We start from the raw sequence: 25,928 nt of genomic DNA on the forward strand, positions 1-25,928 counted from the left end.
TTTTTTTTTTTTTTTTTTTTTTTACATCTTTAAAGAATATACATTGTTATTTTTCTTAACTAGCCAGGATTTTAGTCAAAAGTGCATTCTATATAACAAATATGAAAGGAGGAGAATCATACAGTAAATCGGAGGAGAAAATGTTACACAAAACAAAGAGGAACCTCTGGATATGAGGCAGACAAACACCTCAATGTATTTCAGATCAGATGAAGCAGGGAGGGGCTCGTGTGAAAATCGCCAAAGCAGGAGGAACAACACCACTCGATCACTGTTTGGGAGTCCACACTAGAGCCAGTCTATTGACTTACAGGAAAAAAAAACGTAACAAATATATGAACTAAACAAAAACATTTCCTTATGCCATGGTCCCTTCCACGCTATCCACCCCCAGATTGATTCTCCTCCTTTTCCTTACTCAAACAGCCACTCACCAAACCAACCACCTCCCTCCTCCATGACCCAACACATCACTTCACTCACACAATGCATTGTCAGTCCCTCCCTTCACTGCGACTCGCTCACGCAGCAGTAAAGTGCAGAGGATACACACAAATGGAAAAGCTTTTTAAAACGAACGAACGAGAGAAGAAAAAAAAGCTTCATACTGAAACGCCATGAAAAACAGTAAGTAACTCGTGGTTAAGCTGATACAGAGGCCCAACTAACAGACCCACAGTAATGGCAGAATGGTTGTAGCTCTCTAGAGGGTGGGCATCTGTTAAACCAAATCCAATGGGCCAAATACCCGCAACTCAAGGTGGTGCAGGGACTTGCTAATGGACTGCTACGGTTCCTCTTCAGTTTCTCCCAATATACAAACACGAACCCGATCCACTACTCAGCCTGAACCACTACTATGCTATACCCATTGTGTGTTAATCCACAGAAACATGTCAGACAAATTCTTGTGTGCGTGTACAAAATCACCCCCAGAACCCCCTTCAACAGATGACACGGCTTTAGCAGGGAGAGACCCAGAGGGAGAAACCCAGAGAGTTGAACGACAGAAAGAATATGGCCAGGGCCAGACGATGTAAAAAGCAGCTTTTGTTACAACAGCACCAGAGGGGTCCCATTTTGCCATTACTGAGACAAACACACACCTTAACGTTGCTCTTACAACACTCAGTCTTATCTGAGAACAGTCCCAGACAGGGTGAAGGGGGGGGACGACGACAACATCCTACAACCCACTACCAACAATCTGACAAGACAGTATTGATGAATGACCGAGAGAGATTCTAACAACAACCGGACTGTCAGAATAACATACCAATGGGACAGCGGGAACATTCACACAATAAAAAAGGTTACATATACAAATGTGATTTCTTTGAGTAAATGTATCTACACCAGATATTGAAACGCATGTTAGACATATCCTCCAACCTTTCCTATGACTATCACTCAACAGCATGTTCAGAGCGAGACGAGAACAATTCTTCAGTCTGAAACTGAATGTAGCATATTTCCAGAAAATATTACTAGAAAATAACACATTTGATTGCTAAACCGTTAGCCCATATCACTACATCTAGGCAACATTCAACATGTTTTGATTCATCAGTATTTGCCAACGTGCGTGATAGGGCCTCGGTGTTTGTGTAACCTTTTATAGTATATGTAACACTAAAGAGAACAAACCGTTACATTACAACAACAAGAAGTGTCCTGCTCCACACCAAGCTGTAGAAGATAGGCTGGTTTGGAAAAATACAGATTTTTCAGTTAAGAGTTGTGCTGAAAAAAAGTCAGAACCTTGTGTTTTAACGACCTTTTACAGGGTGACCCGTATTATCTCAGCAGCAGCAGCGGGGGGGAGACGGAGTAGCGAGAGACAGAGAAAGAAAGAAAGAAAGCGAGAGAGACAGAGGAGTGAGAGACGGAGAAAGAAAGAGATCGAGAAAGAAAGCGAGAGAGGGAAGCGAGAGACGGAGAAAGAAAGAGAGACAGAAGAGACATGCGAGGTCCAGGTTGGGTCGTATGTGATAACCCGTCACAGTGGCGGTATTGAACTGTTTCGATTACAGAAGTCAAAAAAATAAAAGAATCTCTTGACAAGCATTTGTGTGAAGTGAGACCATTGATGACGTACTGCTTTTTGAAGTGTGTGTGTGTGTGTGTGTGTGTGTGTGTGTGTGTGTGTGTGTACACATGATCGGCAGGTTCAGCTTCATCAGGTTTGTTCTGTTGGGAACGTCTGACCTTGTCAGTTGTAAGGCTGTATGTAAATCAAGAAGACAAATCCCAGAACTGCATGACAACAACACAGCCAATCCCACACTGTTACATTACACTCCAGATGTTACGAGACCTAGCTTGTGTATAGAACTGTGTGTAGTACTGCAATGGAAAGCACCAATTAACCAGAATCTCTGTTGCAACAGACTAGTAGCAGCACTAACAGCCATTTTCTAACCTCCCCACTGTGACCTATGGCAGTGATTCCTGGCCTACTGCTGGTAGAGCCAGTGTGGAATTCCTTAGGGAGACCCAGTTGGCACCAGGATGGTAAACATTCAACAAGACCTTGGTGACCCCATGAACCTACGGGTCAGCCTTAGGACCAGGACTTACAACTCCCCCGAATTGTGCAACCGTTGTTTCAGTCAGTCGACGTGAAGGACTAAGTTGATGAAATGGATCTGTTCTGATCCGCTACCTGGATAAGGAACCACTAGTAGAATAATGACATTAGCAGCTGTCAGTGGAGAGGATACAATGGACACAATCAAGGGATAACTCACATACCGGTACACACACAGCCTTCTACCATTGGGAGGCAGGTTGTCTAAGAACACAGGATTTTCTAAGAATATTTTCACAAGATATGATATGAGCAAAGAGGTTGTAAAATCTGTGTCAGTTGACTTGGGCCTCTAGCTAAGTGGGTCACTCACTTATCTAAAGTGTAGACTGAAAGTGTACCTGTCTGTATCCCTCACACACTGGTGTGTACTGAGCTCTGGGTGTCTTGTTCATATCAGTCTTCGAGGGGCCGTTCTACACCAGGGGCCAGGGAGAGTTGGGGTGGGGGTAATCGAGGTGTGGCAGGCAGGCCTGGAGCCCAGGGCCCACATAGGTTTCAGTGATGCTGGGGGGCCCCAGGCCCTTTGTCCTGCGGTGCCATGTAACGCAGGTAGCTGCTGTCCTCCTGCCCACAGTGGGTGAGGGGCTCGCTCTTGAAGAGAGCGGGGGGAGGGGAGACGGGGGGCACAGGCAGGTGGTGGTGGGGGAGAGGGGGTGCTTGCAGGGGCGTGCCGGGGTGGTGCTGCTGCTGTTGCGACGTGTGGTGGTGAGGGAGATGGTGAGAGGGGGTCATGTGCAGGTGGGAGAAGGCGGCGTGTCCCACGGGGACGCGTGGGGGAAGAGCCCCTCCTGCCGGGCTGAGGCAAAGAGGGGCGGAGGTGGTGGCAGCTGAGGGAGCGAGGCCCGGGCCGGGGCCAGAGGAGGAGGGGGCAGAGAGGTGGAGAGGCAGGGGGAGGCTGCTGGCCTGCAGAGTCACAGGGCTGGTGACCCGGAAGCACTTCTCCTTGTGGGCCTTGAGCATGTTGGAGAAGCGGAAGCGCTGGCTGCACAACTCGCAGGGGTACGGCTTCTCTCCTGTGTGGGTGCGGCGGTGGCGCTTCATGTTGGGCCGGCTGGTGAAGCTCTTCCCACAGATCTCACAGATGAACGGCTTCTCTCCTGCAGGGGACAGGGACGGAGAGAAAGGAGAGAGCGAGAGAGAGGCAATAGGAGAGTCAGGGACTAAATCACCCCAATTAGTTTAACTTTCACACGTCACAGAACTTCATGCATGAGAAGAATAATATACCACCTGGCAACACCTTTTGGTCCTGTGCGGATTAAAGCTCTCTGAACTTCATGAAGCTAACTTTGCATTCAGACAAGGTCCCTGTATGAGAGTATTAGGGGTCATTGCTGTCTAACCACCCACTCAGCGATGCCAGTTCACACTTTGGGATGAGATGTGAAAATAAACAACGGCTGTCCATTCGAGAGCTGCTCTCATTACCCTTTCATTCAATGTGCCCGTTACCACCCCAATACACTCATTCACAGCATACTCAAAGCAACTCTCTAGGCTTTAATCTGAGCTGCATTTTCTTCCTGAGAGGCTCCGGTAAACCATTTACAGTATGACAGTGGATAATTTAATTGTGACATATTATACTGGAGCCTTGTGTTAATGTTCTGCAACTTCTGTGAAGTAGGTAAGTTCCAGAGGAAAGGATGGGGGGGGGGAAGAAGAAAGAAGGATGAAGAAGGAGAAGAGTGTGTATTACAAGGCATCACTGGGTGTGTCTCCGACCACAGGAGGCCAAATTGGTCAGCGGCGGCCGGGAGAGACGGTCAAATAATTACACCATACAAAAATAACCACCAGGGCAGAATCCAGGGAATCCACCCACACTAGGGAGGGAGAAATTACATTTAAAAAAGACTGAAAAACAGGCCTGCGGCAGGGGAGAAGGGTAGTCATTATACGTAGACATGGAGGAGAGGCAACACCGATGCTTTGCCACCCTCTCATTATGTAGACTGGGCGAGGTCTCGGTACCGCTCGTCTTGGAACGCCCTGTTTACTTCCGTTTATAGAGCATCTACGGAGAGTCACTGGCTGACTAGGGATCAAGACCGAAGGCCATGCAGACTCTCCAGTAAATGGGATGGCTTTGGCCAGGGAGCATATCCGAACGTTGAAGACTGAAGAGGTCTGGCTTCTAACATTATTGGAAGACTAGCATCTGAATATTTGGTTTCTGTACATTCCGATGACAGGGAAAAGTTCAAAAGGGGCTTTTTATAGGAATAGGTCCTTGGAGGGTGAGCTTTGTAATTGCACGTTTGTGTCAAACACATTCCTCAGTGAGTGTGTGAGTGTAAACAGCTGTGTGTGTTCTCTGTCTCACCGGTGTGTGTTTTCATGTGCTCGTCAAAGTACTGCTTCATGTTGAAGTCCTTGCCACACCACTGGCACATGAACTGTTTGTGTCCGATGTGGATGCTCATGTGGGAGCGCAGCTGGTACTAATACTGGAACCGCTCATTACAGTTCTATAGGGAGACAGAGAGAGAGAGACAGTTAGGGTGTCCCAAACAACACCCTATTCCCTAGTAAGTGCACAACATTTTTTGACCAGGACCCATATGGGGGTAGTAGTGCACTATATATGGAAATAGGGTGCCGTTTGGGACATAGCCATTTAGACTACATAGCACATACACGATCATGCCTGGAATGGAAATTCATGAGGGCTACTATATAATAATATACACATAATACACACATAATACAGATGCAGTGGAAGAAGGAGCCCGCTACGCAGTACTGGGTCTGCAGTACTCTTTAATAACAATGTAATGACACGTTAGTGGAGTTGCTTTATTTAACCACATGGACCCCGCACAGCCCCACCAATCCAACCAACCACATGTTCCCAGACAACCCTCCTCCCTTTGTGGTTGGCCACACAGAGCCCCCCCCCCCCCAGGGGGAGGTGGTACCTGCTTCCTACAGAATTTCCTATAAACCAGAATGCTGGGTATGCAGACGAACACCTGAGGTGAGTTCAACGAGGGTTTGGTTTCCCCCGAACATGTTATTTAGTAACAATTTCAGTTGAACGATTTGAATGAACGTTACAATGAAGCCGCAAATGGCTCCTTTTTGTAAGGAATTACCGTGGTTTTTTAAGGGGCAATATTCAAACTGAAAATGACTTTGCTCTTAATACTACTACATGTAATTGAACACCTACATGGCCACTTGATTATTTGTAGTGGCAGTTTAGACCCGACACAGTCACGTACACTTCCGGTCAAAAGTTTTAGAACACCTACTCATTCAAGGGTTTTTATTTACTTTGACTATTTCTTCTACCTTGTAGAATAATAGTGAAGACATCAAAACTATGAAATAACACATATGGAATCATGTAGTAACCAAAAGTGTCAAACATATTTTATATTCTTCAAAGTAGCCACCCTTTGCCTTGATGACAGCTTTGCACACTCTTGGCATTCTCTCAACCAGCTTCATGAGGTAGTCACCTGGAATGCATTTCAATTAACAGGTGTGCCTTGTTAAAAGTTAACTTGTGAAATTTCTTTCCTTCTTAATGCATTTGAGCCAATCAGTTGTGATGTGACAAGTTAAGGGTGGTATACAGAAGTTAGCCCTATTTGGTAAAAGACCAAGTCCATATTATGGCAAGAACAGCTCAAATAAGCAAAGAGAAACAACAGTTCATCATTACTTTAAAGACATGAAGGTCAGTCAATCCGGAACAATTCAAGAACTTGAATGTTTCTTCAAGTGCAGTCGCAAAAACCATCAAGTTCTATGATGAAACCGGCTCTTATGAGGACCACCACAGGAAAGGAGAGGATAAGTTCATTAGTCACCAGCCTCAGAAATTGCAGCCCAAATAAATACTTCAGAGTTCAAGTAACAGACACATCTCAACACCAACTGTTCAAAGGAGACTGTTTGAATCAGGCCTTCATGGTGGAATTGCTGCAAAGACACCACTACTAAAGGACACCAATAAGAAGATGCGACTTGCTGGGGCCAAGAAACATGAGCAATGGACATTAGACCGGTGGAAATGTCTCCTTTGGTCTGGAGTCCAAATTGGAGATTTTTGGTTCCAACCGCCGTGTCTTTGTGAAACGCGGTGTGGGTGAACGGATGATCTCCGCATGTGTATTTCCCGCCGTAAAGCATGGAGGAGGTGGTGCTGTGGTGTGGGGGTGCTTTGCTGGTGACACTGTGATTCAAGGCACACTTAACCAGCATGGCTACCACAGGTGTCTCATAGTAAAGAACATGTCAGGAGTCGGGACTAAACAGGCAGGCAGTGTTTCTCAGCCAGTCGAAATCATGATATCGGTTGGTTCCATTTTATGGATATATACAAAGAAATTTAAATTGAGAAAAGTGAAACAGATACAAAGTGCAGCCTGTTTGCAGTCTTTCAAGCTTCAGTTTGAAGTGATTGTGTTAGCTGTGTTGTTGACTAGCTTCTCTGAACAATAGTTTCCTGACGAGAGAGCAAATGTTCTATGCCAGGCGAAATTGCGCCTCATTAGCTCATTGTTATGGATGTGTCCAAATAATTATCACTAGAAAACAGCTTAAACAAATGCAGCTACTGTTGTTATTCTGGCTGCACTGTTTGACGTGACTGTAAGTTAGCCATAGTTTGCTAGCTAGTAAGCAAGGGATAAGAAAGTTGCCTGCCAGTATGGCAATGTAACATTTAGAATGAACGACTGGGTAGCGTCCATAGACACCGAACAAAAAGACCGAACGACCAGCCGGCTTGGGTAGCAACCCTAGATTTGTGTCGGGACTATATCTTGCGGAAGGATGAAATAGTATGAATTATATAATAAAAAATAAAAAAAGGTTATGAAAATATGTAAATCATTATTTGAATATGTTGGTAACACGTTGTATAAAAGTGATAATGCCTTCGAAGCCGGTGTTTGGAGGATAAATTGGAACTAGAGGTCGACCGATTATTGGAGGACCAAAAAAAGCAGATACCAATTAAATCGGCCGATTCAGAATTATATATATATATAGAAAGTTACACACACACACACATATATATATATATTATATATATATATATATATATATATATATATATATATACACACACACATATATATATTATATATATACACACACATATATATATGTGTGTGTGTATATATATACACACACACACACACACATATATACACACGTATACATTTATATATCTATACACACACATATATAATATATATATATATATATATATATATATATATATATATATATATATATATATACACACACACATATATATATATAGATACATATACACACACACAGTTGAAGTCAGAAGTTTACATACACCTTAGCCAAATACATTTAAACTGTTTCACAATTCCTGACATTTAATCCTAGTAAAAATTCCCTGTCTTAGGTCAGTTAGGATCAACACTTTATTTTAAGAATGTGAAATGTCAAAATAATAGTAGAGTGAAATGTCAGAATAATAGTTGAGAAAATGATTTATTTCAGCTTTTATTTCTTTCATCACATTCCCAGTGGGTCAGAAGTTTACATACACACAATTAGTATTTGGTAGCATTGCCTTTAAAATTGTTTAACTTGGGTCAAACGTTTCGGGTAGCCTTCCATAAGCTTCCCACAATAAGGTGGGTGAATTTTGGCCCATTCCTCCTGACAGAGCTGGTGTAACTGAGTCAGGTTTGTAGGCCTCCTTGCTCGCACATGTTTTTTCAGTCCTGCCACAAATGTTCTATAGGATTGATATCAGGGCTTTGTGATGGCCACTCCAATATCTTGACTTTGTTGTCCTTGAGCCGTTTTACCACAACTTTGGAAGTATGCTTGGGGTCATTGTCCAGTTGGAAGACCATTTGTGACCAAGCTTTAACTTCCCGACTTGACTGATGTCTTGAGATGTTGCTTCAATATATCCACCAAATTTTCCATCCTCATGGTGCCATCTATTTTGTGAAGTGCACCAGTCCCTCCTGCAGCAAAGCACCCCCACAACATGATGCTGCCGTCCCTGTGCTTCACGGTTGAGATGGTGTTCTTCAGCTTGCAAGCCTGCCCCTTTTTCCTCCAAATATAACGATGGTCATTATGGCCAAACAGTTCTATTTTTGTTTTATCAGACCAGAGGACATTTCTCCAAAAAGTACGATCTTTGTCCCCATGTGCATATATATGTAATAATGGCAATTACAACAATACTGAATGAACAATGAACACTTATTTTAACTTAATATAATACATAAATAATATCTATTTAGTCTCAAATAAATAATGAAACATGCTCAATTTGGTTTAAATAATGCAAAAACACAGTGTTGGAGAAGAAAGTAAAAGTGCAATATGTGCCATGTAAAAAAGCTAACGTTTCAGTTCCTTGCTCAGAACATATGATGGTGGTTCAATATTCCCAGTTAAGAAGTTTTAGGTTGTAGTTATTATAGGAATTATGACACGTTGACTATTTCCCTCTACCATTTGTATTTCATAAACCTTTGACTATTGGATGTTCTTATAGGCACTTTAGTATTGCCAGCCTAACGTCGGGAGTTGATAGGCTTGAAGTCATAAACAGTGCTGTGATTCAAGCATTGCTAAGAGCTGCTGGCAAACGCAGTAAAGTTTGAATGAATGCGTACGAGCCTGCTGCTGCCTACCACCGCTCTAGATTTGATAGAGCAGTCTGACTGCTCTATAGACTTAATTATAATATAATAAACACAGAAATACGAGTCGTTGGTCATTAATATGGTCAAATCCGGAAAATATCATTTAGAAACAAAACGTTTATTCTTTCAGTGAAATACAAAACCGTTCCGTATTTTATCTAACGGGTGGAAACCCTAAGACTAAATATTGCTGTTACATTGCACAACCTTCAACGTTATGTCATAATTATGTAAAATTCTGGCAAATTAGTTCGCAACGAGCCAGACGGCCCAAACTGTTGCATATACCCTGACTCTGTGTGCAATGAACGCAAGAAGTGACAATTTCCCTAGTTAATATTGCCTGCTAACATTAATTTCTTTTAACTAAATATGCAGGTTAAAAAATATATACTTCTGTGTATTGATTTTAATAAAGGCATTGATGTTTATGGTTTTCTTTTTTGACGAATGCGCTTTTGTTAAATCATCCCCCGTTTGGCGAGGTAGGCTGTGATTCAATGATAAATTAACAGGCACTGCATTGATTATATGCAACGCAGGACAAGCTAGTTAACCTAGTAATATCATCAATCATGTGTAGTTAACCTAGTGACTATGTGAAGATTGATTGTTTTTTATAAGATAAGTTTAATGCTAGCTAGCAACATACCTTTGCTCCAGTGCTGCACGCGCGTAACAAGTGGTCAGCCTGCCACACAGTTTCCTCGTGGAATGCAATGTAATCGGCCAAAAATGCTGGTTACCGATTGTTATGAAAACTTGAAAAATCGGCCCTAATTAAATCGGCCATGCCCTCGACGAACAACACCCGTGCCAATATATCCTCCAAACACAGGCGTCTCGGGCATTATCACTTAATCAAATCAAACGTTATTTGTCACATGCGCCGAATACAACAAGTGTAGACTTTAAGGTAAAATGCTTACTTACAAGCCCTTAACCAAAAGTGCAGTTCAAGAAGAGTTAAGAAAATACTTACCAAGTAGACTAAAATAAAAAGTAATAATAAAAAGTAAAACAATACGAATAACGAGGCTATATACAGGGGGCACCGGTACCGAGTCAGTGTATGTGGGTCAGGTTAGTTGAGGTAATTTGTACATGTAGGTGGGGGTGAAGTGACTATGCATAGATAATAAACAACGAGTAGCAGCAGTGTACTAAAGGGGGGGGGGGGGGGGGTCAAGGTAAATTGTCCGGTGGCAATTTTATTAAATTGTTGAGCAGTCTTATGGCTTGGGGGTAGAAGCTGTTGAGGAGCCTTTTGGTCCTAGACTTAGCGCTCTGGTACCGCTTACAGTGCAGTAGCAGAGAAAACAGTCTATAACTTGGGTGACTGGAGTCTGACAATTTTATGGGTTTTTCTCTGACACCGCCCATTGTATAGGTCCTGGGTGGCAGAAAGCTTGACCCCAGTGATGTACTGTGCCGTACCCTCTGTAGTGAGCAGTTGCCATACCAGGCAGTGATGTAACTGGTCAGGATGCTCTCGATGGTGCAGTTGCAGAACCTTTTGAGGATCCGGGGACCCATGCAAAATCTTTTTAGTCTCCTGAGGGGGAAAAGGTTTTGTCATGCCCTCTTCACAACTGTCTTGGTGTGCTCGGACCATGATAGCTTGTTGGTGATGTGGACACCAAGGAACTTGAAACTCTCGACCTGCTCCACTACAGCCCTGTCTATGTTAAATGGGGGCCTGTTCGGCCCGCCCTTTCCTGTAGTCCACGATCTGCTCCTTTGTCTTGCTCACATTGAGGGAGAGGTTGTTGTCATGGCACCACACTGCCAGTTCTCCCTATAGGCCGTCTAATCATCGTCGGTGGTTATCAGGCCCACCACTGTTGTGTCGTCAGCAAACTTAATGATGATGTTGGAGTCGTGTTTGGCCATGCAGTCGTGGGTGAACAGGGAATACAGGAGGGGACTAAGTACACACCCCTGAGGGGCCCCAGTGTTGAGGATCAGTGTGGCAGACATGTTGTTGCCTACTCTTACCACTTGGGGGTGGCCCTTCAGGAAATCCATGATCCAGTTGCAGAGGGAGTTATACAGTCCCAGAGTCTTTAGCTTAGTGATGAGCTTCGTGGGCACCACGGTGCTGAACGCTGAGCTGCAGTCAACGAACAGCATTCTAACATAGGTGTTCCCTTTGTCCAGGTGAGAAAGGGCAGTATGGAGTGCAATTGAGATTGCGTCATCTGTGGATCTGTTGGGGTGGTATGCGAAATGGAGTCAGGGAGGATGCTGTTGATGTGAGCCATGACCAGCCTTTCAAAGCACTTCATGACTACCGACGCGAGTGCCACGGGGCGGTAATCATTTAGGCAGGTCACCTTCGCCTCCTTGGGCACAAGGACTGTGGTGGTCTGCTTGAAACATGTAGGTATTACAGACGCGGTCAGGGAGAGTTTGAAAATGTCAGTGACATTTGACAGTTGGTCCGCGTATGCTTTGAGTACACGTCCTGGTAATCCGTTTGGCCCAGCAGCGTCGTGAATGCCGTCCTGCACAAAGGTTTTTATCACATCGGCTACTGAGAGCGTTATCACACAGTCATCCAGAACAGCTGATGCTCTTGTGCATGCTTCAGTATTAATTGCCTCGAAGCGAGCATAAAAGGCATTTAGCTCATCTGGCAGGCTCGCGCCACTGAGCAACTCGCGCCTGGGTTTCCCTTTATAGTCCGTAATAGTTGTCAAGCCCTGCCACATCCGACGAGCATCAGAGCCGGTGTAGTAGGATTCAAACTCAATCCTGTATTGACGCTTTGCTTGCCCGATTGCTCGTCTGAGGGCACAGCGGGACCTCCTATAAGCATCCGGATTAGTCTCCTGCTCCTTGAAAGCGGCAGCTCTAGCCTTTAGCTCGATGCGGATGTTGCCTGCAATCCATGGCTTCTGGTTGGGACATGTACGTAGTCACTGTGGGGACGACGTCATCGATGCATTTATTGATGAAGCCGATGACTGAGGTGGTGTACTCCTCAATGCCATTGGATGAATCCCGGAACACACCCCAGTCTGCGCCAGAAAAACAGTCCTGTAGTGTAGAATCCGCGTCATCTGACCACTTCCGTATTGAGCGAGTCACTGGAACTTCCTGCTCTAGTTTTTGCTTGTAAGCAGGAATCAGGAGGATAGAGTTATTGTCAGATTTGACAAATGGAGGGCAGGGGAGAGCTTTGTATGCATCTCTGTGTGTGGAATAAAGGCGGTCTAGGATTTTTTTCTCTCTGGTTGCACATGTGACATGCTGGTAAACTTTTTGTAAAACATATGAGTTTTCCCGCATCAAAGTCCCCGGCCACCAGGAGTGCCGCTTCTGGGTGAGCACCCTCTCCCTTGCCCATGGCGTTATAGAGTTGGTTGAAAGCGGTCTTAATGCCAGCCTCCTTCTGTGGTGGTAAATAGACGGCTACGAATAATATAGATGGGAACTCTCTTGGTAGATAGGGTGGTCTACAGCTTATCATAAGGTACTCTACCTCAGGCGAGCAATACCTTGAGACTTCTTTAATATTAGACATCGCGCACCAGCTGTTATTGACAAATAGACAAACACCCCCACCCCTCGTCTTACCAGAGGTAGAGTCTCTGTTCTGCAGGTGCATGGAAATTCCCGCTAGCTCTATTTTGTCTGTATTGTCGTTCAGCCACGTCTTGGCGAAACACAAGATGCCACAGTCCCAAACATCCCGTTGGTAGGACAATCCCAATCGTAGGTCATCAATTCCACCCTCCAATGATTGCACGCTAGCAAGAAGAACGGATGGCAGTGGGAGCCCACTCGCTCGCCTACGGATTCTCAGAAGGCTGTCCGATCTGCGGCACCCTTTTCTTCACGCAAAAGGCCTGTTCCAGTGAAAGCAGGACATCTCTCTCGAAGGACTCACCAAAGGAAAACGTTTCTTCCAGTCCGCGTTGAGTAATCGCTGTTCTGATGTCCAGAAGTCATTTTCAGTCATAAGAGACGGTAGCCGCAACATTAAAAAATAAGTTACACAAAACACAAAAAAACAAACAAAATAGCACAATTGGTTGGGAGACTGTAAAACGTCAGCCATGTTCCTCGGCGCCATCTTGTATATTAGCAAACGTTGTAACTCTGTTATTGGTCTATTAACTTATACCACCTAGTGATGTCACCAGGCAAACCAAAACTCCATCCATGCAAAACTTGAGGGGTATACTACGAAGGAAGCTAGATCTACTCAGGGTTTTCTAAGGCTAGCCAGCTTCAGTTAGCTTCACATTCAAGCTCAGGCTTAATCCATACTACGATGGTGGATATTGCTCGTCCGCCTGCCACTAACTCTAGCAGGCTCATAACTGCGTGTAAATGTCACACCTGGCTAGTACATGCCGAACTCTTCATTAAGACCATGCTGAAACATCAATCCATGGGCGAGTCGGTACCACATTTAAATTTGTACCAAAATCTAATTGAAAGAAATGTTGTACTGCAAATTTAGCAGGCTATGGTCTGAAACGGGCTTTTAAAAGTGCTGTTTTTATTTTATTACTTATCGTTAATGCCGGCTTTGCTGTGCTTTTCAAAGCACCTCCCACTCTTAGCGATAAAATAATTGTATTAAGTCATACAAAAAGTTGTACTGTGTGTGAAGTTTCAATGCATTCTGTCATTACTAAAATGTGGAACGTGATAGGAATTTTAACATTACAATTGAATATTCAGTCGTCTTCCTCACATGAAGGGGATGATGCGAGAGGGAAGGAATCTGAATTTATTGGTCCTCAACTCACAGCTCAGACATTCAGTATAAATGGAGTTTACTTGACCCGGGGCAGGTAGTTATGAAGGATTCCTTGCCATAGAAATGTACCTTGCTAAACGGTGAGCCTCGTTGTACTGGTTATCCCGAGTTGAACTCAGAGTTACCTCTCTAACTGCTCAAACCTGATTAGAAGGTCCTATGTAGATGGTTGACAAAAAAAAAAAAACTAGCAACTATTAGGAATTAACACCTATCAAATGTCTTCACACTTTTACAGTGTTAGTTTCATCAGCTGTCGTACAACAATATTACACAAAACACAGAAAAAACAGAGTTTTGACTGCACTGGGTCTTTAAAAAAAGTAAAAAGTCCAAAAATCCAACTTTACCCGTCTGTATTTTGATTCCAGTTATTCTGTACACCATGTGTATTCATGGTCTGCTAATGTTTGACATGGACATGCTGCATCTAGACCTGGTTGCTTACACCAGCTAGCCGTTGCTACAACTGTGTGACCATAAACATTTATATGTAGTCAAGTGTGCCTTGGTTCAATAGTAATCACCATTTTGGAGCTGTCACAGCACAGCAGGCCATACATATTCTTCTGTTCAAACAACCCATAGTTGTCTAAATCCTGCCCAATTTGTTTGAGTTAGCAATTCAAACCTCACCAGCTAGAAGTCAATATTTAAAGGATTCTAAAACAAATATGAATACATTGACATGAATACTATTCATTCTCTGTTAAAACACTGTCCTTATAAAACGAATATTCATGAAAAAAAAAAAAAAAGTGTATACACTATAAAAGTAATCTTGAACTTAATCTTCTCCAGACCGAATGCAGGTGGATGTTCTATTTAAAAACTCTCCATCCCATCATGCATGAATGAAGAATTGTTATTGAAGGGTTTCTGTAACTGGTATATTGCCACTTATCGGTGTTTCCTACCCCCATCTAGTGGTCTCTCTAGCAACCTACTCTATTACAATCCTGTGTTATATATTCTGAGGAAATGATCACATGGTACATGTAAAAGCAATATTTGATGACATTTCTCTGTTGGCTTTTGTATATAATCGAGATCATGCATTCTAATGTACCAGGTACTGATTCATAGACGTTCTGATGTGTTTTCTTGCTTGATCATGTGACATGCAATTATTCTTGAAACAGAAGCCAGACGTGCGTCCCGACGATTCCGACTGTTTGCCTGAGGCCGAAACATTTGTGTTTTGTTGTCACTTTTAATTTATGATTTTGAAGGGCACCATGATGGTTTTAATAAATATCTTTATTTTGCTTTCAAGCCTCAGTTTCAGATTTCTTCTTTCCTTTTTCTTTTTGACAGTGTGTCTCCATCTCTTCCAATACTCTATAAAGTGAAATAAATCTTCTGTTCCAGTCTGTTTGTGTTTGAGTGTGAGAGGGACAGTGAGTGCGACTGCAAGTCTAAACAGCTCACCTCACAGCGGAAGGGCTTCTCCCCAGAGTGCTGCAGGGAGTGAACCTTCAGGGACATGCTGCGCTTGAACGACTTGCCACAGGTCTCACAGGTGAACGGCATGTCCTTAGTGTGAGCTGCAGAGAGAAAGGAACAGGTTAAAGGAGGACAACTACCAGAGAGGGACAGGGGACAGATATTGGGGCGTTAAAACAGTGTTTCATGGTGCTCAAAAGTGAAGAGTATTTATTTTCTCTCTCAATAAAAAGAGAGCGATCTGAACGTAGCGCCACGAAAGAGCAAGAAAGGCAAGCGAGTGAGTTACTTCCAGTTGAGATGATGTACAGAGCCCTGCAAAAGTATGCCTACCCCTTGGATTTCTTCACGTTTAAAATATTACAAAGTGGAAGTAAAATGGATTTAATTGTCAAATCTACTCAACATACTCTGTCAAAGTGGAAGAATAATTCCAGCCCCTTTGTTTAGGCAAGCCTAAATGAGTTCAGGAGTAAACTGTGGCTTAACAAATCACATAAGTTACATGGACTCACTCTGTGTGAAATAATAAGGGTTGACATGATTTTTAAATGACTAACTCTTCCTCTGTCCCCCATATGTAAGGTCCCTCAGTCAAGTATTGTATGTCAAGCACAGATTCAACTACAAAGACCAGGGAATTTTTTCTAAAGCCTCATAAAGAAGGGCAGTGATTGGTAGATGGGTAACAATAACAAATCAGACATTGAATATATCTCTTTAAGCATGGCCGAGTTAATAATTATGCTGTAGATTATGTATTAAACCACCCAAACACATCAAAGATACCTTCTAAACTGAGCTGCAGGACAGGAATGAAACTGCTCAGGGATGTTACCATGAGGCCATTGGTGATTTTAAAACAGTTACACAGTTCAATGGCTGTGATGGGAGAAAACTGAAGATGGGTCAACAGCATTGTAGTGACTCCACAATAATCAATTAAAGAACAGAATGAAAAGAAGAATACAAATATTCCAAAACATGCATCTTGTATGCAACAGGACAGTAAAGAAATCCTGCAAATGAATACACTTCTTGGCCTAAATGCAAAGCCTTATGTTTGGGGCAAATTCAACACACCACTGAGTAACTGCCTCTTTATTTTCAAGCATGGTGGTGGCTGCATCATGGTATGGGTATGCTTGACGTCGGCAAATACTGGGGAGGTTTTCAAGATAAAAAGAAACGGGATGGAGCTAAGCACAGGCAAAATCTTAGAGGAAAACCTGATTCAGTCTGCTTTACACCATACACTAGGAGAGGAATTCAGATTTCAGCAGGACAATAACTTACAAAACCAAATCTACACTGGTTGCTTACCAAGAAGACAGTGAATGTTCCTGAGTGGCCATGGGACAGTTTTGACTTAAATCTACTTGAAAATCTATGGCAAGACTTCAAAATCTTGACAGAGCTTGAAGAATTATGAGAAGAATAATGGGCTAATATTGCACAATAAAGGTGTGTAAAGCTCTTAGAGACTTAGCCAAGAAAACTCACAGCTGTAATCGCTGCCAAAGGTGTTTCTAACATGTATTGACTCAGGGAGCTGAATACTTATGCAACAACAATATTTTTGAACTTATACATAAAAAAAATATAATAAAATTACACCTTTTCTTCCACTTTGACAGAGTATTTTGAGAAAGTTGTTGACAAATTTAAATCAATTTTAATCCCACTTCGTAACAATAAAATGTGAAGAAATCCAAGGGGTATGAATACTTTTGCAAGGCACTGTATATCCTATTAGGGACATTTGGGAGTTACCAGGAAGAGCAGGAATAGACAAACTGGAGTCCACCTACCAACCATGTGCTTGCGGACATGAGCCATGGTGTAAAACTTCTTGTCACAGATCTCACAGGCAAACTTCTTCTCCGCGTAGCCGTGCACGATCTTGATGTGCTCGTGCAGCGACCACAGCTTCTTGAAAGACTTGTTGCAGGAGACGCACTGAGCAGCAGAACACCACACACAGATAATGCATTAAGAAACAGGTGATGATTGTTGTTGTTTTGTGACATTGATTACCCCGATAAACCCTGACAGAATCCAAGAACAGGAGACAGGAGCTGAGACAACCCCAATGTCTGGAAGCTGCAGATGGTATTTCCCACACTGCTGTAAAAGTATCTGTCTAGGCTGGTTCCTAACGCTCCGATTCCCTCTGCTGGACAAATCGTTTCTTACATCCTTCAAACCCCAGAAATCTGGCCTTGATGACAAACTGAGATTTTAGTTTCACTGTACCTGGTACGTAACTGTAGCCAAAGTACCTAATCAATGGACTCATTTTGATTGCTCAGGTCAAAAACACATTGTACATCTAATTAAAAAGCAGAGACCAGGGGTAGCGTCCCAAATGGCCCCCTTTTCCCTACATAGTGCACTACTTTTGACCAGGGCCCCCACATGGCTCTGGTCAAAAGTAATACACGGTATAGGGAATAGGCAGTCATTTAGGACACCCCCCAGCTCTCCTCCTTACCTGGATGTTCTTTTCACAGTCAGTCTGCTGGTGTAAGGCCAGCTCACTCTCCAGGACAAACTTCTTGCCACACTTGTCACAGATTTGCATGCGTCTGTGTGTGACGTTCATGTGCTTCTCCAGGTACCAGCGGGTGTTGAAGACGCGGGGGCACTTCTCACACGCCAGCGTCTCCCGCTCCTCCCCATCCACTTTATCCCCCGTGGCAGAGCCAGCTGAGGAGGGGGTCCCCTTGCCCTCCCTGGCAGTCCGACGCGTCCTCTTGGGCGGCTGGGTGGTCTTCTTCCGTCGGCCCCTGGTGGTCATGCCGGTGGTGCTCAGAGCGGTGCACTGCGTCTTCCTCCGGGGCTGGCTGGCAGCGGGGGCCACCCCACGCCGGGCCCTCTTGGCTCTCGTTCTGCGGCTCTCTATTTCTTCCTCCTCTTCTTCCTCCTCATCTTCCTCCTCCAGATCTTCCTCTTCTTCTTCCTCCTCCTCTTCTTCTTCCTCCTCCTCCTCTTCTTCGCTGCAGTGTCTCTCTGAGGCATCCGTTTGGGGGGCGGACTTGTCCGCCTTTGATACGTTAAGTGTCTGATTGTTCAGGTTGACCTCCACGATGATCTGCTCCCGCTTGAAGGACTCCTCCTCCTCTTCTTCCTCAGAGTCCTCAGAGGTGCCCCCATTGCCTGCCTGGAACCCCTGTGCGCCCCCCTCCTGCCCTACTGTCCCCTCTCTGTAGTACTGCTGCTGGGAGGAGGTGACATGCTGCGGGGACAGCTGACTGGGAGTCTGGTCACCCATGGGGGTCTTGGCTGCCATCTTGTTGTCCACTAGCACAGAGTAAGGCTTGCCCCCGCCCTCCCGCTTGTACAGCTTGCCTGCTAGGTCCAGGTCTGGGGCGGGGGAGTGGTAGTAGGACTGGGCCACCTGTTGCGTTCTGCGCCCCTCCTGTGACATCCCACCTGGGCTGGACACCTCTCCCTTCAGGCTCTGGCAGGATTTCATGTGTGGGGGAGGGGGAGACTGTAGTAGTGCTAGTTGAAGCACAGCCAGAGGTTTGTTAGCAGTGCTGGTATTCTTAAACTGTGAGAGTACCCTCGCTATGTTGTAAGGAGGGGCAGGGGGAACGGAAGCAATCCCCCACCCCTCCCGCCACTGAGGAGACAGGAAGGAGGAAGGGAAGAAAGCGTCACCCAGATTCAAACAGGGCATCCATGCTTAAGACTGAGGACAGACCGTGAGTGACATTCTGCTACAGCTTTGTTCCATAGGCTTCTGTTGAGCTCGACTCTCAAAGCTTCTCTGGAAGCTGGGGTGTCTGCTCTTCAACCTCTGAGGTTTCGGTCTCTCCGCAGATGAAGCCTCTCAGGTTAGTCTCTCACTCGAGGCTGTCAATGTTATATGGTCCGTCAGGGCTTCCGTCTTTAACCTTCCGTCTTGAGGGGGAGCTTCACGCCGGACTTTGAGCCGAAGTCAGAACTTCTGTGCCTCGTTTCAGGAGCCATCTGCAATCTGCCGCCTGTGAGAGCAAGAGAAACAGAGAACGAGAGATTAGGCTCAAACCTGTGACAAGCGTGTGGTGCTGCCTCAGAGTGAGTATGTCTGATGTGAAACTACAACCTGGGGAAGGCGTTGTGAACTGAGACTGAGCCATGCTCCACCGCAACTGTTTCACTGGCGTGTGTGAACATCCAAACCACACGCATCAGAGCTCTGTGAGAGAGGACTTAACCCCAAAACACACTTCTCCTGCTCTTCACAATCTATTTATGCTTTCAGGTCAAATCATCTTTCATCAATCTCACCATCTTGCTAAGCAGACTTGATATTTGCCATCATAATCATAAAAAAAAAAAAAACGATACGGTCACATTTAATCAGAAAACCATGTCGGCTTTCAAAACACCAGTTCCACAATACTTCAATCTTAGCTTTCACATTTCAATAGCAGTTAATACACAGCCATATAACAATATTCGTAAGCTGGTATGAAATATACAATTTTGCTTTATTTACTTTGCCTTTATTTAACCAGGTAAGTCATTGAGAACACAGTCTCTTTTGCAATAACGATTAATGACGGAGCAATGATAATTGGCAATTATGTAGGCCTATCTTTCGACAAACTTATTGAAAAAGTAAGCAATTTGCTCATTTCAATTGGCTCCTTGAACTCTGATCAAGTTGTGTGCTACTTCAATGCATGTATGATTTGCACTCGTACCGTAACGCCTATAAATGTCACCCACCCACCCACCCACCCCCCCCCACACACACACACACACACACCCACCTATTGTGGCAGTTACAGAGCACAAAATAACCACAGTAGGGGAGCTGTAAACGAGCTCAACCACAGGAAACTGTACATCAGCGTCTCTGTGTGAGTGAGTGAGCCTGCACAGCGCATGTGATCAAAGAACAAATATATGCGAGAGTTTGGAAATGTAAACGAAGCTCTTGCATTATTCTTGTTACTTGGCTTTTGGGGGGGGTCGTTTACTGCCTGCCCCTATAACACTGTCATGGCAGTGACCCTCGAGGCACAGTGCTCGAGGATATGACACTAGTAAGTCAGACGTAGCTACAAATTTACGCTTTTTGTTATTTCCACATGTACGTTTGATCCCAAATGACCTTGGGCACAGACGCTGACTCAGCACTGGGGTTGGTTTCTTGACTTGCAACGACTTCGAGAGCCACTAGAAAAAAACATTTCCTCTCTCATAAACAACAAACATCCTCTGCTCAACGGCCCAATATAGGCTAACCGTCACAACCAACCTACAACCCACCTCAAGTCTTAGCAAACCCTCCCCCCCTAACTCAAAACTAAATACAGGGAGATTCCACAGCTGCTTTCAAATCAATGCAATAATCAAGACAGATAGTGATATTAGAGAACACACCTTTTATACCTTTCAAACAATGACTTCATAACTATTCTGCTACAGACAGTCTACAATAATGATGGGGGAAAATGTACAGTTACACATCACTGATACTTTGACTCCAAGTAATGATTTGATTATATATATATATATATATATATATATATATATATACACACACACACACACACTCCTAGAAACCTGTGCCAAAACGCTGGTATTTTTCATCCTACAGTCTGTTCCCCATCTTATTTTTAAACAGTGAGCGAACATGTTTTCAGCTCTTATTTCCATGACTGATAAACTCATTTTCTCGTCTCTCTGCAGAAGACATATAGTGAGCAACATGTTTGGAACATCAAATTGGAAGAAAAAAAATTAAATAAAAAAATTAATTTGCAGTACCGAATCGGAATGCATATTGAATCGTGAGAATCCCAATACATATCGTATCCGGTACCTAAGTATCGTATCTTGAGGTCCCTGGCAATTCCCAGCCCTAGTCTAAAAGCAGTCTGTTCCGATGATGTGGAGAGTGATTCTGATCAAGCCAAAGAGGACTTCTAATAACAGATTCTAGGCCGCTGGACTGTGTCTGAAGCCGAGCTCCACACACAGCCCCAAACTCTCTGGGTCCACCTCCTCTAACCACTACACTCACGTTGCGAGAAGTACAATTCTGGAACAGTCCGACTCAAATACACACATGCCTACACATGCAAGCACTCAAACAAAATGCCTACTGCTATGTGTTGACACTTTTTTATTTTATTTAGAGGACAGACATGCATAGGCATTTAGACAAAAGCAAAACAATACACCCCCACCCACCACCTTTCTTCCGGTGCATGTTGACTTTCTGAGAATTGGACCGCTCTAGGTGCATTACAACCACAAGAGGAGGGAGTGGAGAGCACTGCGCGCCATAGAGCACCTCGTCTCACCTACTGGAGCATTAAAAACGCCCTCAAGATGCTCTCCTGCCCCGTGTGCAGACGTGATGTTAGAGCTGCCGGAACCAATTCAATAGGCCCTGTACTCTCTTAACAGCTGCTTATGCACAGGAATGTAGTAGGGTCAAGAAGACAAGAGGCCTGTGCATTGATGATCCCCCTGGGTGGAGTGTGTGTCAAATGAGTCACGGCTTCCCTGATGTGTAGCGCAGGCGGATGTAGGCCTAACCTTACACCAAGGGTTTCAAACTCATTCGGAGGGCCGAGCATCTGCAGGTTTTTGGTTTTTCCTTTCTATTAAGACCTACATAACCAGGTGTGGGGAGTTCCTGACTAATTAGTGACCTTAATTCAATAAAGTACAAGGGTGGAAGTGAAAACCCGCAGACACTCGGCCCGCCGTGGAATGAGTTTGACACGTGCCTTACACCGAGGGTTCGTTCTGCTCAGTGTAGATTTGCAAAGAAATTACTGGACCAGAACTTATGACAACTTTGCACAAACATAGTGCTGTTCCGGTCATTAACATGATCAAACAGAGAGCATGTGCAAACGTTCCACAACCACACACAGGACAGCTGAGGTTACGCAACTCGCATTTAGTAAAATCCTTACTTAGATGAGCCACAGTAGAGTTTCACTCACAATGAGAGAGCACAGCCCTTTGATGTGGTGAGCAGGAAGAGAGCAGACTTCACAATATCAGTGGTAATTGTACGATTACCTTGTCAGATGTCGAGGTTAAATTCAGTGTAAATTCAGTCGTTTATGACTCCGCTTTTTCCAGTTTGGTAGTGCTGAGCGATTCATGCCTTTTGAGGTTTGGTCCTGTTTCAGCTTGCTTATTAAAAATAAACCGTTTTCGATTTAAATTATTTCTTTATACATTAAATGCACTGTGTATTATGGGAGTTGAATGCTGGAACACAGAATAAAACAATTAATACAAGTTGCAGTGAGGTAGTGACTACCCATTACTGCTTATCACTTATTAGCCATCATTTATTCACATTACTTTAATCAAATACTTATGTTGTGTATATTACATTTGTTTTAATTGATGACTATTATTTAATCCTAAGTCATCTCATCGCTATAGAGCTGCTGCCTATGCAGTTTGACAAAAATCACTATTTCAGTAGTACTTCAAAGTAAATACGGCATACTGTATGACTGCTGAATACCAACTGTCAATCACTTAGATCATGTATTTTCAGTTAAAGATACCTTGCAAAGCAACTGCTCCCTATTCCTCACTTTGTAGAATATTGGCCCGTTGGAAACTACAACTCCATACTACATCGCACAGTTCGGGCTTGATCTGATTTGTCTCTAGAGAAACTGCGCAATGTCTGCAATGAGCTCACAGAAAAAGAAAAAAAAAACGGAACAAAAATGGAATTCAAATATTTGAACTAACATTGGTCAATTAGTTGTTTTTAAAAAATTATCTAAAGTGTCTGCAAGATGGGCTCAAATCCTGTGCAGTTGGTAATCGCAACTTCATGTTGGTAAATTGCATGTAGATAGTGACTTGTCGAGGGTATGCATCAAAGTGTGTCAGGTGAATCCTTCCCAGAGGTTTAGTTACAATGCATTATTCTGCGTCATCGAATTCCACCCTCCCTCTGCCTGTGGACTTTAATGAGCTTTCCCTTTGAGGCAAATGTGTGAGAGCTCACATTCCTGACTCCAAACTCACAAGACCTTCTTAACCAGCTCACTGTGTTGCACACAGGAGGGGAGCCCCATGCCCCTGTAAGTATTTGTGCCTAAGCTTTCCACATGTATAGATAGAAGGGCAGCAGTGGTAGGCGATCATGCTTTAAACCTCCACAAGCCTCTGCTCTGTCCTAAACTCTAACCAAATGCATGGCCTACGTTTATTTTTTGCTCTTTCCCTCTCTCAGTGGTGTAAAGTACTTAAGTAAAAATACTTGAAATAACTACTTAAGTAAAAAAAAATTGTGGTATCTGTAATTCACCACATCCCTGAAGAAAACTACATAGTGTTTACTCCATACATTTTCCCTGATACCCAAAAGTACTTTTGAATGCTTAGCAGGGCAGGAAAATTATCAAAATTCACACACTTATCCCTACTGCATCTGATCTGGCGGACTCACTAAACACATGCTTCGTTTGTAAATGATGTCTGAATGTTGGTGTGCCCCCGGCTATCAGTAACTTAAAATAAACAAGAAAATGATGCCACCTGGTTCGCTTAATATAAGGAATTTGAAATTATTTACACTTTTACTTGAAGTATATTTTAGCAATTACATTTACTTTTGATACTTAAGTATATTTCAAACCAAATACTTTTACTCAAGTAGTATTTTACTGGTTGACTTCCACTTTTACTTGAGTAATTTTCTATTAAGGCATCTTTACTTTTACTCAAGTATGAGAATGTTGTACTTTTTCCACCACTGCCCTCTCTGTGACAACACAGGAAGAGGGGGAAGGAAGGATCGGATGATGAAATGCAACAACGTAGGTTAATGAGATGGTCCATGGTGAGTCTCAGTTTTGACAGGTGAGAAGTCTGTCAACCTTAAAGTAAAAACACTAATAAACATTAATACTGAAAGCCCTTAAAATATATGTCAGTCATTCGTGAGAGCTTGCCATTTAGCTACTATTGACAAACACATTTATCTATGAAGTTGGGTCTGACAATGTGTTATGAAGGAACTGGAGGTTAAATGTTGTTTTAGAAATTAGGCTATATTCCACACAGCGAACGTGTGCATGGCAAAAGACACCTCATAAAAGCGTCTGCACAACCGACATATTGTGCTCAATAAAAGTTGACATTTTGTTTCGCAAGAATTGGCAAGGCTGCAGCTGGGCCTAAATCACGGCTGACACACTGCAAAGCAATCCGTTGCCCCCTTCTCAAACATAACAGACTATCTAGCACGAATGCTAACTCGGCTTCGCTTGCAATCAATCTGGCCTAGCTAGCTATTTCGCCAGCTGGCTGGCTAGGTTAACTGGCTAACTACGTCAATTTGGCGCTAACTTTACCAACCCGCGATATATTTTCAAAATACTAACAATTGATAAAATACGCATGGATATATTAGTTGAATCCTACAAACTCCAAAACAACGCATATTAACTGTTACACGATTGAATGCAGTTTTGTTGGTAACAACCAACTTTATAAAATAAGTGCAAAGAAAGGGTTAAACAAAAAGGAAACATTGGTTGGTCAAGACCGTCGGACGGAAGGCCGTTCGGCTAGCCAATTTATTAGCTTACAAACAACTAACAAGGTAGATTCAGCTTACAGTAGCTATCTAAATATAGATGCTTTTATTTTACATTGGTTTGAAATCGACATACTAGCAAAAGACAATTTGAATGCATCTACCTAGCTAATCAAGCTCGCCACGCACTGTCCATTTCCCCAGAAATAATACTAGCTAACATAGCTAGCGCAAATGTGAATTACCACGGCACACGGCTAACGTTAGCTAGCAAATCCTAGCTAATCACAGACGACTTTCACTTTTTTTAACCCAAAACCTCCCAGATATAAATCGGCTAAACCGATATTTTACACCAGTATACAATCTTGCAGTATCAAATATTATACAAGGTTAAACATGTCATTATTTGTTAATAAACTTGTTTAACAATCATAGCTACAAGAATCTTTAAAAAGAAAATCCTATTCCCGATGAAAAACCTAGCATGATAACGCACAGCTCGTTACATACTCAATGACGGTTTATTGTCAGCAGTCTAGCTTGATAATAAACAAGACAAGAAAATACTTCATTTGTTTTGCATTGTAGACAAATGTCATGTTTGTAAATACATGAAAAAATATACAATAACTTGGGAGATAAATTATACCTTACCTTCGGTGAGAGCGCCCTCTTTCTCATTTCGTGAAATCAGAGTTGCAGGGATTCTGGAGTGCTGCAGACGCACAAAAAGAGCCAGCTACTGTTGCGGTTCACCACTGTTTGATAATCCTATTGCATGCTCGATTGCAAATGTGTTACCTAATGCATTTTTAGAATGTATGACACTGATATGTTAGCAGTGCTACTGTAGATCCATCGCTACGTGGCCCAGACAAGGTCTCGCGCACACTAACGTTACCGACC

At 43.4% G+C, this 25,928-nt stretch overlaps 1 protein-coding gene across 1 annotated transcript; it reads right to left on the reverse strand.

Moving 5' to 3' along the window:
- LOC120034507 (zinc finger protein 652-like) lies at positions 1 to 25,928 on the reverse strand. Its single transcript, XM_038981093.1, is given in 6 exon segments — positions 1 to 3,690; positions 4,920 to 5,064; positions 15,470 to 15,585; positions 17,296 to 17,443; positions 17,979 to 19,476; positions 25,677 to 25,928. Coding segments are annotated over 5 exon segments (2,202 nt in total). The 5' UTR covers positions 19,170 to 19,476; positions 25,677 to 25,928; the 3' UTR covers positions 1 to 3,088.

This window comes from Salvelinus namaycush, chromosome 41 (assembly GCF_016432855.1).
Source record: "Salvelinus namaycush isolate Seneca chromosome 41, SaNama_1.0, whole genome shotgun sequence".
NCBI classification, from domain to species: Eukaryota; Metazoa; Chordata; class Actinopteri; order Salmoniformes; family Salmonidae; genus Salvelinus; species Salvelinus namaycush.